Raw genomic sequence first — 13,718 nt, 5'->3', positions numbered from 1 at the left:
GCAGGATCGCCTCCCTTGACCTGCTGGCCACAGTCTTCCCTAGATACTTCTTGCTCTGCAGTTGGGAAACCCTCTGGACTTTTTCTGTGGCAGATGCTGCTACTCTGAATTAATTTCATCCCTGTCAGAAATCTGTGTAATTGTGAGTGCCAGCTGAAGGCAGTGGCGCGGCTGGGGTTGGCTGCACCATTCATTAGTGCTTCTCTTCTTTGCGAGTGTCACCTGTGGCAGTCGATAAGAGAAAGGTGAACGCGGGCAGACAGAGGCCTGGGGGAAAGCCGGCGGCAGCCTCCCGGATTTCAAAGGGCCTGCATCCACACCGATCGCTATATCAATTACTTTTAATACATCCGAGCGCCTCTTTCCTGGAGGACCACGCCGGAATGAAGCGGCCATCGACTGCCTTCCCAGGCTGCGGGAGGGCTGCACGCCTCCCTCTGCAGTGCAAATCGCCATCGACCGCGCCGCGTCCTCCGAGAGGGGCCCCGCTCCGCCGGGCGCGGCCTGCCCTCCCGCCGCCATGGCAACCGCGGTCCTTAGCAACGCGCCGCCATGGCAACCGCCGGGCGCGCCGGAAGTGAGGCGCGGCCGCTTCCGCCCGGCGCGAAGATGGCGGCGGGCGCTGCGGAGCTGCGGCGGCTGCAGTGGCGGCTGGAGGAGCTGGAGCAACGCGTCGGCCTCGGCGGCGGGGGCTGCGGGCCGCGAAAGGTGCCGCGGGGGAGCTGCGGAGGGCGGCCGGGGGCTGTTTGGAGCGGCCCGAAGGGGCCTGGGGTGTCGCTGCCCGGCGGGGCCTGACAGCCCCGTCCCTTCGCTCTGTGCCTCTGCAGGTGGCGGACGAGCTGGTGAAGGTGCAGGTGGCGCTGAACAATATCGCCGGCAAGAGGGAGAGGATCAAAATCCTGTTTAAGAAAAGTGAGTGGCTCTTGCGGAACGGGAGGGGCGGGAGGGGGGAGCTCCAAACCGTTTCGCTGCTCTAAACAAAAGTACCCTCCCCACAGCTGTTCGTTTGGGGCCCTTATTTCGGTTTGCTTGGCACAGAGAGAAGTAACTGGGAGAGGTTTTTGGGCTCGCGATTCTCCAGCTCAGCAGTCGGGGGTGGGAAACGGGCGACTGGATCGTGTTATTTGCTCAATTTGCATCTGCCCGTGTCATTGCCAGGACATGCTCTGCCTGAGGTGCAGCCCCTGAAGGCTCTTGGAGCTTCTTAAATGAATTCCTGCACACTTGGAGTTCTCGGGCATGCTGAGGTAGCTCTGCCCTCTGTGTGTGGCGGGAGCAATAAAGTTCACACTCAGGGGGCAGAACTGCCTCCAGGCTGGGGGGTTCTTTATCCTGCAGAGCTGCCTGCAGGCCAGGTTTTGCTCTGTGTTGTCGCAGGAGGGGCAGGGAGGGTGGTTGTGGTTCAAGTCTGCCATGGCTGCTCAGTGTAAAAGAATAAACCATGTATTTGTGGATGATTTTAAGGACCAGGATGGGAGGCTGTTGGCTGGTTTTGACTTGAGGGTGGGAGAAAGCAGATTTCACTCACCTTTGCTAATTGTTATCCAGACAAAAAGCAGAATTTCCAGTTGTCCCTAAAGCAGTGTTTGCTAGCTCGATCCATTTGTCATTTTTCATCACAGAGCTCCTAAGTCACATCAAAATTAATTAATTGGGGAAAGAAAAGGCGGCCAAGTGAGCAGTGTTTGCAAAGTAGTCTGACACACAGAGGGAGGGGAAGCTGCTCTTGTGAATGCCATAACATCTCCCCTACTTTTTGTCACCAAACCTGTTTGTCCCTCCAGTTGAAGATGTAATAAAATACCTTGACCCCCAGTACATTGACAGGATGGCTGTTCCAGACACTATGAAGCTGCAGTTCATCTTGGCAGGTATGGCATGAAACAGGAGGCTTTTGTAGCACTGCAAAAAAAGTGTCCTTCACCTAAGACGGGTTGGGATGGATTTCTTTTCTTCAGTTGTAAAGAGCTGGCACAGCACGCCCCGTGGAGGTGTCAGAGGGAGGTTTGTACAAGGATGTCTGTCACCCTCAGTGCTCCCTCGTGCACAGCTGTGCTGCAGTTTTATCAGCTCTGATCTCTCCCATATTGATCGTTCACTTTAGCCCCAAATTAATCAACGGCTGGAGCTAGAGTGGTTTCCTCACCCACTTCCAGTATTCTCCAGGCTGGGAGGAAAACAGAAGTCATTTGGGTGTATTTTGACATCCCCTAGCCTTGTCCTCGCTTGACCCAAGGAATTTGATCAACATGCAATGGGATAATCTGTGAATGGAATTCCGTAGAATCATGGAATGTTAAAGGAAGGAGCTTAAGGACCATCCAGTCCCAACCCACCCTGCCATAGACAGGGACACCTCCCCAACTATCCCAGGTTGCTCAGACCCCCATCCAGCCTGGCCTTGAACACTGCCAGGGATGGAGCATCCACAGCCTCCTGGGCAACCTGTGGCAGTGTCTCACCACCCTCACAGTAAAGAATTTCTTCCTACTATCCAGCCTAAATTCCCCCTCTTTCAATTTGTACCTGTTACTCCTGTCATTAGAGCTCGGTGGAGATTCTCCAGCAAGAAACTGGTGTGAATCAAGACCCAGAGATGAGCAGCACAAAAGTGTAAATAAAATCATGAACAAGCTCCTTTCTGTAAAGCCAGATCAGCTGGAAAAATTACCACTATTTGTGAAAAGCCAGAGCAGTGTTTTGTGTTTACTGATGTTGCTTCCTGTCCCCCCCAACCAGAGGAACAGGCCATTCCTGCCCGTGCAGCGCTTCTGGAGCAGGTGAAGAACCTCCAGCCCATCTTGGACAGCACCAGTATCCAAGGTATGCATGTTCTTCTGCAAGAAGCTCTCTTCTGGAGCTGCAAATGGCACCTGCTGAGCTGTGGCCTGTCCTGCTTGCTTTCTTTTCTCTTGAGCCTGAGGCTGAAGAAGAGGACAGCTTAGTGGTGTGAGCGTAAACTGAGTACAAGCTTGGTCTGCTCCTGCCTCCCTTGCAGGGTCAAGGCAGTGATAGAGTAGCTTGTGAAGCAGGCTAGAGAGAGCATTGGGGCAGAGAGGGTGGAGCCTGGCAGGTCATTCCTTCCTGTGAGCTCTTTCACATCCAGAACATCTCTGTTCCTGGCAGGTGGTTTACTCCAGTGTAGCTCTTGAGTAGCCCTCGCTGTGGGCAGCCCAAGCTCGTGCCATGTGGAGGGTAGTTGAGTGGGTTTTTTTAATCCTGTGTGAGTTTTATCTATAGCGTGGGGCACTTGCACTCAGTGGGTGGAGTTCTGCTGTGCTGTGCTCATGGAGAAGGACTGGGCTTTCCTTTGGGAGCTATTCCCATGTGCTGTGAAACAGCCCAAACTGATTTCTCCTTTGTGCTTCCAGCGGTTCCTGACCATGCAGCCAAACTGCAGCGGCTCTCACAGATCCACATACAGCAGCAGGTACCATGAATATTCCTATCAGTATTGACTAGAAGGGCCTAGGAACCTTTAGCCAGGGGCTGTACTGACACCCCTGTATTTGTAATTGCTTGAATTGCTCATTTATGGCAGTTTTTTGCAATCAGAATATTCATACTACAGTCTTAAAGAAGTTTAAGTACTCCAAGGGGGAAAAGGAGCCAGGATTTTGGTGAATCGAGTCCAAGTAGGAAATTTGCCCACCATAACCCTGCTCAAAACACTGACACATAGTAAGTGACAGTGGGTTTAACCATCTTGAATTCCCCCTTTTACAGAGACACTGAGGTGTCACCCTCCTCCAGTGTCTTACTCTCTGGAACATTGTTGACACTGTCACCCTGTCCCTTCACCCTTTCCCTCCCTGTATGAGCACTCCTGAAGCTGGCAGTGAGTAGCCTGGGCAGTCTCTAATGGTCTCTTTCAGCATTTTGCTGTGACTTTCTGTTCTGGGGCAAGCAAAGCCTGGATACTGAGGACAGGCAGGCAGCAGTGCAAGCCTGGGGGCTTTGCTGCTTCATGGGACCAGTGTTTGTCACCTTTCTCTTGATTGTGGAAAGCTGTCCAGCTGCAGCGAGCACCCACAGCCAGAGCCTGAGCACTGATCTCAGTGCTGGCCTTGGATGAGTTTCTTGCTGTGCTGTCATGGACTGGGAAGGGAGAAATGTCCTTCACCTTGTTTATTGCTCATGCACTGCGGCTGCCCTCTTCGCAGGAGAAGCGTCACGATCTCACTGACAGTGTCAAGACGCTCCTTGAGGATTACAACAAAATGGTATCCTTTGAACTTCGGGCCTGGAACGCCTGAACTGACCCCTTCCCCTGGCTGATCCTGTTGCATCTCCAGCCTGGGGTTTAACAGCCTTTCTGATGTGGTGACACCTGTGTCCCTGTCCTTGGTGCGAAGGATCCCAGTGCCGAGGCACATCCAAAGCTCAGTGGGTGGGGAAGCTGTGTAGAGAGCCCTTGCATGGCAGTGGTATGTGGTGCTCACAAGTGCCTCCTGGACTCCTGGGAGGTCTGCCTGGGTGTATGGTGCTGTGCAGTGGCTCAGCCACTGGGTGGATTGAATCCATGTAGGCGTTCAACAGCCTGGTGTCCTGGGCTCTCCCAAGGAATCTGGATTGTAATGGTGCTGTCAGGATGCTCTGACCTGGGTTTCTTCCTCACAGTTTCCACATTACTTTCCTTAAGCGTCATGTCCAGACCCTGCTTCTCTCCAAGCAGTTTGTGCAGTGGAATGAAATCCTGACACGTCTGGAAGCGGCCAAGCAAGCAAAACCTGTGGCAGAGTGATGGCAGAGCTGGGAGTGCAGCCTGCCCAGGGCTCCTGTGGCACAGCTTGCATCCTGCTGGTCCCAGCTCCTTCCTGCTTGGCACAAGCATGCTGAAGTGACACGGGAGGATCTTGGGGCACCCAGCTCTCCACAGAGCTGTGCCAGCCCCCAGTCAAAGCCACACTGCTCCTTAAACTACCACTCTGCAAATCTTGCACTTCTCTGAAATGCATCTTGGTTTAACGTATTTAAAAACCCGATTTCTGTGCTTACTGTGGGCCATAGTAAAGTCCTGAAATGCTGACTGGGTTGTCTGTCTCTCCCTGAGTGTGAGGACTGCTCCTGGCTCAGACTGGGGATTTTTCCCCAGGCAGTGATGTCTTTGTAGCCTCCAGGAGATGGCCAGGGGTTCCTTTCAGCCTTGGGCCAAGGGCGGGTAAATTCCTTCCAGTCACACTCTCTTTTGTGGACTGTGCCCCACACTCTTCCTGTTCGTGTGAGTTGCCTGTGCCCAGGGGAATCTGGTCTTATGGAACTTTTCTGCCCTGCTGTTCTCCCATCCCTGCGCTGAGAGAAGGCAGCAGCTTTTGCCTTTTTCTTGCCTCTGCTTTCCTGAGGCTGCTGCAAGCCAAGGCCCTTGCTGGCTCTTTCCCTTTCCAGAGGGGCACAGGCCATGCCTTGCCTGGTCTGGCTGTAACGTGGAGTTTCCAAGGCCATGCTTTTGCAAGGGTCTCAAACCCTTCAGGTTGGTGAGACACTGCCCAGCAGAGTGGGACCTGGGAGTCTTGCAGGAACGGGGCAGAATCCCGACAGGAATTCCGGAAGATCTTGCCGATCCCTGAACTCTCCCTGATCAGCAACCTCGCTGGTTGTCAAACCACAATGGGCTGCAGGCCTGCGGAAAACTCCCGCTCCCTGCAGCTGCCTGGGGAGCTCAGGTAAGGGCGGGAGCTGTCGCACGGCCTTTCGTGGGCGCGCACAGGGACACCGTGTGTGTGCCCGGTGCCGGGAGAGAGGGATGTGCCGGGAGAGCGGGATGTGGACTGCCCCGGGACCGCCCAGTGGGCGGGGCCGCTGCTCGCCCCGCCCATTGCATACCCTCGGTCACGTGGCCGGTGGGCGTGGCTCCGGATCGAGCCCCGCTTCATTTCCGCCTCGCGCGTGCGCGCGCGCGGCGTCGGCCGCCATCTTGTGCCGAGGGGCGCGCTGAGGCGGCCGCAGGTGAGCGGGGGCTCCGCACGCCCCACGGGGCATCCCTGACTCCCACCCCGGCATTCCCGCGTCCCACCGCCGCGGCCCGGCTCTCCCGGGCCCCCAGGCACCGATGGCGGTGGTGGCCGTGTGGGGGTGAGGGCCTCATGTGCTCCCAGCGATCGGAGCGGGGTCTCCGCGCTGCCGTGTCCCTGAGGAGGATGGGGTGCGGGGTGCAGGGTCTGGGTGCAGCGGGACTCAGGAGCCTGCGGGTAACAAAGTACCGCGACCTTCAGCACCTTGAGCTGTGCCGTGGGGACGTGGAGTGCCCTGCTCAGGGTCAGGCAGACTTAGGTCAGGATGGCACTTGCCTTGGTAGAGACGGCAGCTGTGAGACCTGGCCTTTCTGTCTTTTACTCGAGGAGAGGTTCTTTTATTCCTGCCATCCCTGGCTTGCCATCTCCCTTGTGGCATATAGTGTTTTACCCTCAGCTGGGCTGGCCAGGTCCCTGTGAACCTGTATTTGTACACGAGGTGCTGCATGTAAACTGTGCTTGAATGCATCCTGGGCATGTTCTAGTGCAGTTAGAGTTCTAGTCCAGCATCCCCAAGTTCTGTTCTTAGCCACCCCATCTCATTTGTTTGTTCTGTCTTTTCTTGAGATACAGCAATGTTTTTATGTCACCTGCTTAGGCCCACAACACTAACATTCTTTTTTTCACAGTCTGCCTGCCAAGGCTCAGGCTGCCCTGTGGTAACATTCGTGCTGTAGGTATGTCCTTATGAGGACTGTGCTAATCTTTCGGTTATGCCTTTCCAGGATTCCCAGCCCTTGCAGTTCAGAGTGTCCTTCTGAGGAAAAGTTGTAGCTAACTGTGGTGAGAGTTTCTTTGTGCAGCAATTACGGTGGGTTGGGTGCTCATGGTCTGTTTTGCTTTTCAGCATTGCAGAATGGAGAACTATAAGAAGACCAAAATTGTGGAGAAACCTTGTCCTCTTCCTTTCACTGACCTGCCCGCTGATATTATTGAAATGAAGGTGAAGGATGGGAGCAAAATTAGGAATCTGATGGGCTATGCCATGAGCAAGATGGAGCAGGACTCGGTGAGGCAGATTCTTTTCACTGGCTCAGGCAAGGCCGTCAGCAAGACCATCACCTGTGTGGAAATCATGAAACGAAGGCTGAAGGAGCTGCACCAGATCACCAAAGTGCTCTTCAGACAGATCGAGGAAATCTGGGAGCCCATTGTGCCTGAGGCAGGCCTCGATGCCTTGACAGTGAAGAGGAACATTCCTGCCATATGTGTCCTGCTGAGCAAAGATGCCCTGGATCCTCAGGAGCCGGGATACCAGGCCCCAGGATCTTTCGATGCCTTCTGGACTGAGACACTGAAAGCAGAGTCGCAGGGCCAGATGAAGAGGAAGCAGGGTGGAGGCCGGGGAGCTGCCAGCACGGGGAAGCACCCTCGCTCCACAGGGGGAGTGCCGGGGGGGCCCTGAGGCGGCAGCTCCGCGCGTGCTTCAGGGGAGCTGCAGAAACCAGCCCGGGGCTGTGGCTGCACAGCTGCTGCTGAACACGGGGCTCGCAGAGGTGTGAGGGGAGGGCAGGAGCGCGGACTGTCACAACTGAGTGTGATCATAGCTGTCGAAAATGTGTTTTGACAAGTTCCCTTGCCAGAGGCTGCTGGGCTATACTCCTTAGGGGATCACGGAAGATGGGAATTGCCTCTTTTTGAGCTGTTGGTGTGCTGTCAGTGAGCCCCAGCAAAGGGCTGCTAGCTCAGTGAGGTTTCGGGTGCCTGGACATGCAGCAGCCCGGGCAGTGGGACAGACACCTGTCTGTGTGCCAGGTGCAGGTTGCTCTGACGAGTACAAAGGGGAGACAGGAGCTGATGTGGAATCCCTGGGGAAGCTGCCAGCGTCGCCCAGGCTCATGAGCTTACAGACAGCAGGGCACAGGGCTGGGCCAGCCATTTCTGTGCCTGGAGTCCTTCTGCTGAGCTGTCACGGGGGTTGAATGTTGGCCTGCCAGGATGTAGCTCTGTCTGGCATCGTGTGCTGTAGCACCTTGGCTCAGCGGAGCTGCCGGTCCTGGTTCTCTCTCCAGACAGGCAGCAGTCGGCTTGTGTTGTAACCAGCCTGAAATCCTGTGGCTCTGCAGCTGTCCTGGGGTGGTGGTAATGGGAAACTCCAAAGGATCCTGTTCTTTCCCCTTTCTGCTCCTTGACAATGCACAAAGATAGCTTTAAAATAAAGATGTAACTTCATGTAACTTGGAAATTTGTCATGTCTTACTCATCCCACTGGAGGTCACCCTGTAAGCATTGGTGGTGGGGTTGTGGCTGCTGGCTGAAGCTCCGCTCTTCCAGCCCTCCTGCTGCTCTGTTTGTTCCTATTGTGACTGTAAATGGACCCTGATCCAAGGGGAGGTTAATATCCAAATATTAACCTCCTTTCACATCCAAAAAGATCAAGGTTCTGTTTCTTTTCTGTGAAGTTTTTTGCTATTTTTTTCCCCTCCTTTAATAAACTGGCTGGAGCTGCAGCCTCAAAAAGGCTTGTGCTGAACTCTGCTGAGTGAGGCAAAGGATGGATCATCTTCTCTTGTGCAGTAGTTTCCCTCCTGGTCCCAGCAGGTCTGGTAAGTAATTCTGGACCAGAGAGAAGGGCTGTTCCTGTGACAGGCTGAGCTCTCACCTCAGGGAGCTCACACATGTCCTGAGCACTCCCTGTCCACGCTCTTCCCGTGTCGCTGCTTGTGCAGTGAGCTCCAGCTGCTGCTCCAGCTGCTGCCCCAGTGCTCTGCATTGTCGAAGGGTAACAATGCAAGCGTTGAAAGAGGAGATTTTACTGAAGTGAGGGGGAGCGGGAGAGGTGCAGCGTGCTACCTGTGCAGCCAGACGAGACTCCAGCAGCCTGCCTGGCGCACAGACACCTGCCTCGCATCCAAACAAGCGCCCGGTGGAGCCAGCTCTGTGCCAGGCTTGCACGCCTCCTCCCCCGCTTCTGGAGGTCCCACTGCTTCCTGCCCCGCTACCTGGAGGCAGGCAGGGAAACGCTTGGACCTGTCTGCTGTGCCGGCAGATGTGAGTCCTGGGCATGGGGCAGAGTTAATCTGGTTTATCTTTGTGCTGTTCCCAGCTGCTGCTCCCTTACATCTAAGGAGGAGACCGCTTTTCTCGACTAATTAGCAGATTAGCCATAAATGCCAAGGAAGATGCTCGAGTGTCTGATCAGATGGCTTCTGACATTTCAACTGGCAATGTGTCTCTGTTTACTCAAAACACCCTCTTAGTGAGAGCCGAGAGCCAGATCCTCAGGCAGCGTGTGTAACCCGCCCTCACGGCCGTGGCGCGTTTAAAGCCACCTCATCAAAGCTGCAAAGTGATTGTTATTTTTGTTTCACTGGAAGTTATCTTCAGCAGACTGAAGCTGGCTGGCTCTCCCTTCAGGACTGAGCTTTACCCAACCATCAAACCCGTGGGTTTGGGGCAGCAGAGAGATGTCCCAGCTCCCTTACAGCTCTGCCCTCCACCCATCCTTCATCCGGCTGCCTCTTCTCCCACGGAGCCACACCATGTGGCGATGCCTGGCTGCCACAGACCCCGGTGTCACTGCTGTGCATCTGTGTCACCAGGCTTATGTGGCGCTTGGATGTGGTTTTTCAGAGGGCCCCACCAGCCCCTCTTGTCTCCCAGCCATCTCCTTTGGGTGCCACATCTGTGCCCTTTAGTAGGAGTACCCACCCTTTGGGGTGAAGCTCCACGCCAGGGCTTCTCTGGCTCCAGTGCCCATGGGGAAGCTGGCAGCTGTGCAGGGGTCAGGCTGCCCTGTACCTCAGTTTCCCCACCGACGGGACGGGACGGGGGGAAGCCAGCTGAGCTGGTGAGGCTGATCTTGCTCATTTTCCCAGGTTCTGATTTTCCCTAAATGTCCTGTTCCCTCCTCTCCCTGGGCTACCGTGGGGTCTAAGCACCCCCCCCCCGCCTGCCTGTAGCCCTTGTGACCCGGGAAGGACCCAGCCCAGCCCTGGCAAGTCCATCCTCAGCATCCTCAAGCCCCGATGTGTGTCGGACGAGGTGCGTGTGTGTTCGTGTGTGTGCAGGGCAGGGCAGGGCAGGCAGCAGCACGGAGAGCCAGCCGGCGGCCCCCGGGCCCGGCAGGGCAGGCAGCGCATGAGGGCAGGCGCTGCACCAGCAGCGGCGGGCGGGCAGCAGCGGGGCCAGTCCGGGCAGCACCGGTGGCACTGGCGGGGACAGTACCGGGGGCACTACCAGGGGCAGTTGTGCTCGTAGTACCGGGGCACTACCGGGGCAGTAGTGTTGGCAGTACCAGGGGCAATTGTGCTGGTAGTACCGGGGACAGCACCGGGACAGTACAGGGTCAGCAGCACTGGCAGTACCGGGTCAGCACCGCTGGCAGTACCGGGGACAGTACCGGAGCAGTACCGGGGGCAGTACCGGGTCAGCACCGAGTGGAGTACCGGAGCAGTACCGGCTCAGCAGCGCTGGCAGTACCGGGTCACTACCGGGTCAGCAGCGCTGGCAGTAGCGGGGCAGTAGCGGGGCAGTACCGGTGCAGTACCGGGTCAGCAGCGCTGGCAGTACCGGTGCAGTACCGGGTCAGCAGCGCTGGCAGTAGCGGGGCAGTACCGGATCAGCAGCGCTGGCAGTACCGGTGCAGTACCGGGACAGTACCGGATCAGCAGCGCTGGCAATACCGGGGCAGTACCGGTGCAGTAGCGGGGCAGTAGCGGGGCAGTACCGGTGCAGTACCGGGGCAGTACCGGGTCAGCAGCGCTGGCAGTACCGGGGCAGTACCGGGTCAGCAGCGCTGGCAGTACCGGGGCAGTACCGGGACAGTACCGGGCCGGGTCCCGGGCCGGGCCGGCAGAGCGCGCGCTATCTGGCGTTCTCCCCCCGCCGCTCACGTGGGAGCCGGGCGAGGGGGCGTGTCCCGAGGGAGGCGTTCGGCCAATGATAGGCGGCGGGCGGAGGGGCTGACCAATGGCGGGGCGGGGGCGGGGCGGCAGCAGGGCCCGCCCCCCGGTGCCGGCGGGAGGGCGCGGGCGGCGCGCGGGGCTGCGGCACCCACGGGCGGCCGCGGCGGGACCGCGCCGGCTCCGAGCGCTCCGCGGGGCCGCGCCGGGGCCGCTCCGCGCCGGGACCCGCGCCGCCAGCCCGCTCCCAGCGGGGCCCCGGCCCCGGCAGCGCCGCCCGCCCTCCCGCCGGCACCGGGGTCCGACCCCGAGGGAGAAGCGGAGGCAGGTGGGTAACGCCGGGGCTCCGCGGCGGGAGGGCGGAGTTGATGGGACCTGTTGCTGTCCGGTTCCGGGGGCTCCGTGGTTGTCCCGCTCCGCGGCGGGCGGGAGTCAGAGGCGCCGGGGGTCAGAGGCGCAGCCGGGGCTCTGCCCGACCCCGGTAAAAAGCACAACGAGGGCTGCCCCGTCCCCCCACCTGCTGCCACCCGGCCCCGGCCCCGTTCTGGGTGCGCGACCTCGCAGCAGGAAGAGGGAAAAGGAGTTGGAGGATGGAGAGGGGATAGGAGCGGGGCCAGGGCTGTCCGGAGTCACTCGGGATTTCACGGGAAGGAGTGTTTGGGCTGGGATGAGGCGATGGGTCTCCCACTGGGGACACCTCCAGCCTGGTGCCCCACGCAGGGGACGAGGGGCAGAGCCAGGACTGGAAAGGGGTGCTGGAAATGTCCCCCAAACAGCATCTGACCTGGGAGCCGCTGCAGGTTTTGAACTCCAGGGAGCCCCGTGGGCCCTGGGGCATTCTCCCCTGGCACCCCCAGAGCCCACCCTGAGGGGCTCGCAGAGCCTGTCCCTCCACGCCCACCGTGACTGTGACTTTCTCTCTTCCAGGTGCTGGAGGGAGAACAGCGATCCCTCTGTCCTCACTGCCCTGCCAGAGGAGGGGAAGCCGAGAGAAAGCTTCCCTGTGTGTGGTGCATCCCGGGACACCGCTGTGAGCGGCCAAAGTGACGGGGTGACTCTGTCCTGCTGCTGGCCTGGCCCCATCCCCATCCCACCACCAGCACCGCGGCTGTCCCCTTTGTCCCCTGCCAATGCCAGCAGGTGGAGGCTGCACGCTCCATCACTGCCCTGGCATCCCAAGCGTGAGACCGGGCTGTGGGCCCTGCCGATTCCTGCGGGACTGTGGCCATGGCGGCTGCTCTCTCCACCGGAGCGATTGTGGCAATTTCTTTTAACTGTGTCATTGCGTTGCTCATCCTCATCCTCTTCCTCATCCTCTGCAAAGCCTGCAGGACCCCCTCATGTCCCAAGAAGACCCCGGCTTCTGATGTGGATGAGTCAAGGAATGAAGAGAAGTACCTGCTGCAGCCCTGATCTGCCTGGGGACTGGGGTATCCGGCTGTGCCGAAGGAGCTGTGCCAGACTGGACGCCGGTGCTGTGACTCGAGTGCTGGACCAGGCACGATGAAAGCTGAGGGGACAACCAACTGCTTGCAGGGGCTGTGACAGGGGGCACAGTCCTTTGCCTTTGTGGTTTTGGTGTGTGAAGTTCCTGCAAGTGCCCACAGTGATGATGGGGATAGAGAGACAGCCGATGGGGATATGCCACAGGGACACTCATGCCTGTCCCAGCGGCCAGTGAGCACAGCAGGAGCTCTGCCTTCAACTGCACCCCTCGTTTGGGAAGAGCTTGGCTCTTCTCTGGTGCTCATGGCCTGGGACAGTGGCAACAACGTCACAGACCTGAGCAAAGCCGGGTGGGGGCCTGGAGAGGGGAGGCAGCAGGACTGGCACAAGGCTGGCTGCTCCATGGCAGGGTGTGCACAGGGAAACCTGAGCAGCCCCAGCCCTGCTGGCAGAGCAGGGTGTTACCAGTCCAGATGCTTGGGGGTGGCCCTGGGTGCCATGTGCCCTCAGCCTCAGGTGGGCATTTGGCAGATGTCTGCCTGAGCAGCGGGTTTAATGAGGCACAAGAGGGCCTGCATGGTCTGCCTGATCCTCCCTGGCCTGTCTGTCAGTCCCCTCCAGCATTAGCACCAACGCTGCTAGGCAAACGACCCTCCTCCTCCTTGCTGGGTGCGTGTCCCTGCCCTCGCCCCTGCCTGCTCCCAGCCGAGGTCAGCCGTGGTACTCACCCTGCCTGCGAGCAGCAGACGTGCCCTTGCAGGCATCCCCGATCCCGCTGAGAGCAGCCTGGTGTGGCTTTTTCCTGGGGAGATGAGGGTGCCTGGACAAATAGCTTTGAAGGTTCTTTGACCCTGCCTGTTCCCTGGGGATCACAGTGGCTCTGTGGGGAGGGATGCTGTCATCTGGCTTGTCTGCAAGCCTGACAGCTGCATCCCCCGCCCTGCCAGTGGGTGCTGTGGGTTTTGGAGGGCTCTGCTTTGCCTTTCCTAGAGCCGAGCAATAGCCACAGTTACTGCTGGCACAGCCACTGCAATAAGGGGACAGAAGGGTGGGGTGGGAGGGATGCCAGTCCGGGTTCCTGCAGAGGCTTGGCCAGGCCCGGCAGAGCCTGCGGCTCCTCCCCGTGTCAGGTGTAGCAAACACATCCCTTTGCAGCCTTGTTTTTACTGGACTAATAAACAGATTGTAGGACCCACATTGTGTCTCTGAGCTCTACCCAGTGCCTGGAAAATTCAGGGGGAGGTGGAACGTCCTGCCATGCTGGAGGGCTGAGGAGTAGCTGTCCCAGGGCTGGGGACCGATGTCTCTGGAGGACTGTGGGTGGTTTGCTCAGGGATGGTGAAAGGAAGGGCTCATGTCCACATCTGTCTGTGGCTTTTAAGTGCTGGGTGAAACCTGACTGGGTATTTCCTGCCTG

General features: G+C 58.3%; 3 protein-coding genes across 5 annotated transcripts; all 3 read left to right on the top strand.

The window, feature by feature from the left end:
* The first annotated feature begins 587 nt into the window (after positions 1-587).
* Positions 588-5,027, top strand: DCTN3 (dynactin subunit 3). Its single transcript, XM_038125264.1, has 7 exons — positions 588-708; positions 828-912; positions 1,785-1,871; positions 2,740-2,823; positions 3,372-3,430; positions 4,164-4,223; positions 4,655-5,027. Exons 1-7 carry the CDS (start codon positions 610-612, stop codon positions 4,742-4,744), a joined length of 564 nt encoding a protein of 187 aa, XP_037981192.1. The 5' UTR covers positions 588-609; the 3' UTR covers positions 4,745-5,027.
* Positions 5,028-5,170: 143 nt separating this feature from the next.
* RPP25L (ribonuclease P/MRP subunit p25 like) lies at positions 5,171-8,192 on the top strand. 3 transcript variants are annotated; one of them, XM_038125268.1, is made up of 2 exons: positions 5,171-5,663; positions 6,859-8,192. In XM_038125268.1, the coding sequence occupies exon 2, from the start codon at positions 6,868-6,870 to the stop codon at positions 7,414-7,416; it is 549 nt and encodes a 182-aa protein (XP_037981196.1). In that variant the 5' UTR covers positions 5,171-5,663; positions 6,859-6,867; the 3' UTR covers positions 7,417-8,192. The 3 variants fall into 3 exon arrangements, with proteins under 3 accessions (XP_037981196.1, XP_037981193.1, XP_037981194.1); XM_038125265.1 differs by lacking the exon at positions 5,171-5,663 and adding an exon at positions 5,844-5,946; XM_038125266.1 differs by lacking the exon at positions 5,171-5,663 and adding an exon at positions 5,945-6,072.
* A 2,822-nt stretch (positions 8,193-11,014) lies between these two features.
* On the top strand, positions 11,015-13,498 carry ENHO (energy homeostasis associated). Its single transcript, XM_038124357.1, has 2 exons — positions 11,015-11,183; positions 11,783-13,498. Exon 2 carries the CDS (start codon positions 12,083-12,085, stop codon positions 12,266-12,268), a length of 186 nt encoding a protein of 61 aa, XP_037980285.1. The 5' UTR covers positions 11,015-11,183; positions 11,783-12,082; the 3' UTR covers positions 12,269-13,498.
* The last annotated feature ends 220 nt before the right edge of the window (positions 13,499-13,718 follow it).

This window comes from Motacilla alba, chromosome Z (assembly GCF_015832195.1).
Source record: "Motacilla alba alba isolate MOTALB_02 chromosome Z, Motacilla_alba_V1.0_pri, whole genome shotgun sequence".
Taxonomy (NCBI): Eukaryota; Metazoa; Chordata; class Aves; order Passeriformes; family Motacillidae; genus Motacilla; species Motacilla alba.
The sequence above is the reverse complement of the archived record's forward strand: the minus strand, read 5'-3'. Positions and strand labels throughout refer to the sequence as shown.

Bases quoted from the DNA above. Each gene is read 5' to 3' on its own strand.
- RPP25L (XM_038125268.1), top strand. From the start codon at position 6,868: ATGGAGAACTATAAGAAGACCAAAATTGTGGAGAAACCTTGTCCTCTT.
- ENHO (XM_038124357.1), top strand. From the start codon at position 12,083: ATGGCGGCTGCTCTCTCCACCGGAGCGATTGTGGCAATTTCTTTTAAC.
- DCTN3 (XM_038125264.1), top strand. From the start codon at position 610: ATGGCGGCGGGCGCTGCGGAGCTGCGGCGGCTGCAGTGGCGGCTGGAG. The intron at 2,824-3,371 runs GTATGCATGTTC...TTGTGCTTCCAG, and splicing joins GGACAGCACCAGTATCCAAG to CGGTTCCTGACCATGCAGCC. The intron at 4,224-4,654 runs GTATCCTTTGAA...CGTCATGTCCAG, and splicing joins TTGAGGATTACAACAAAATG to ACCCTGCTTCTCTCCAAGCA.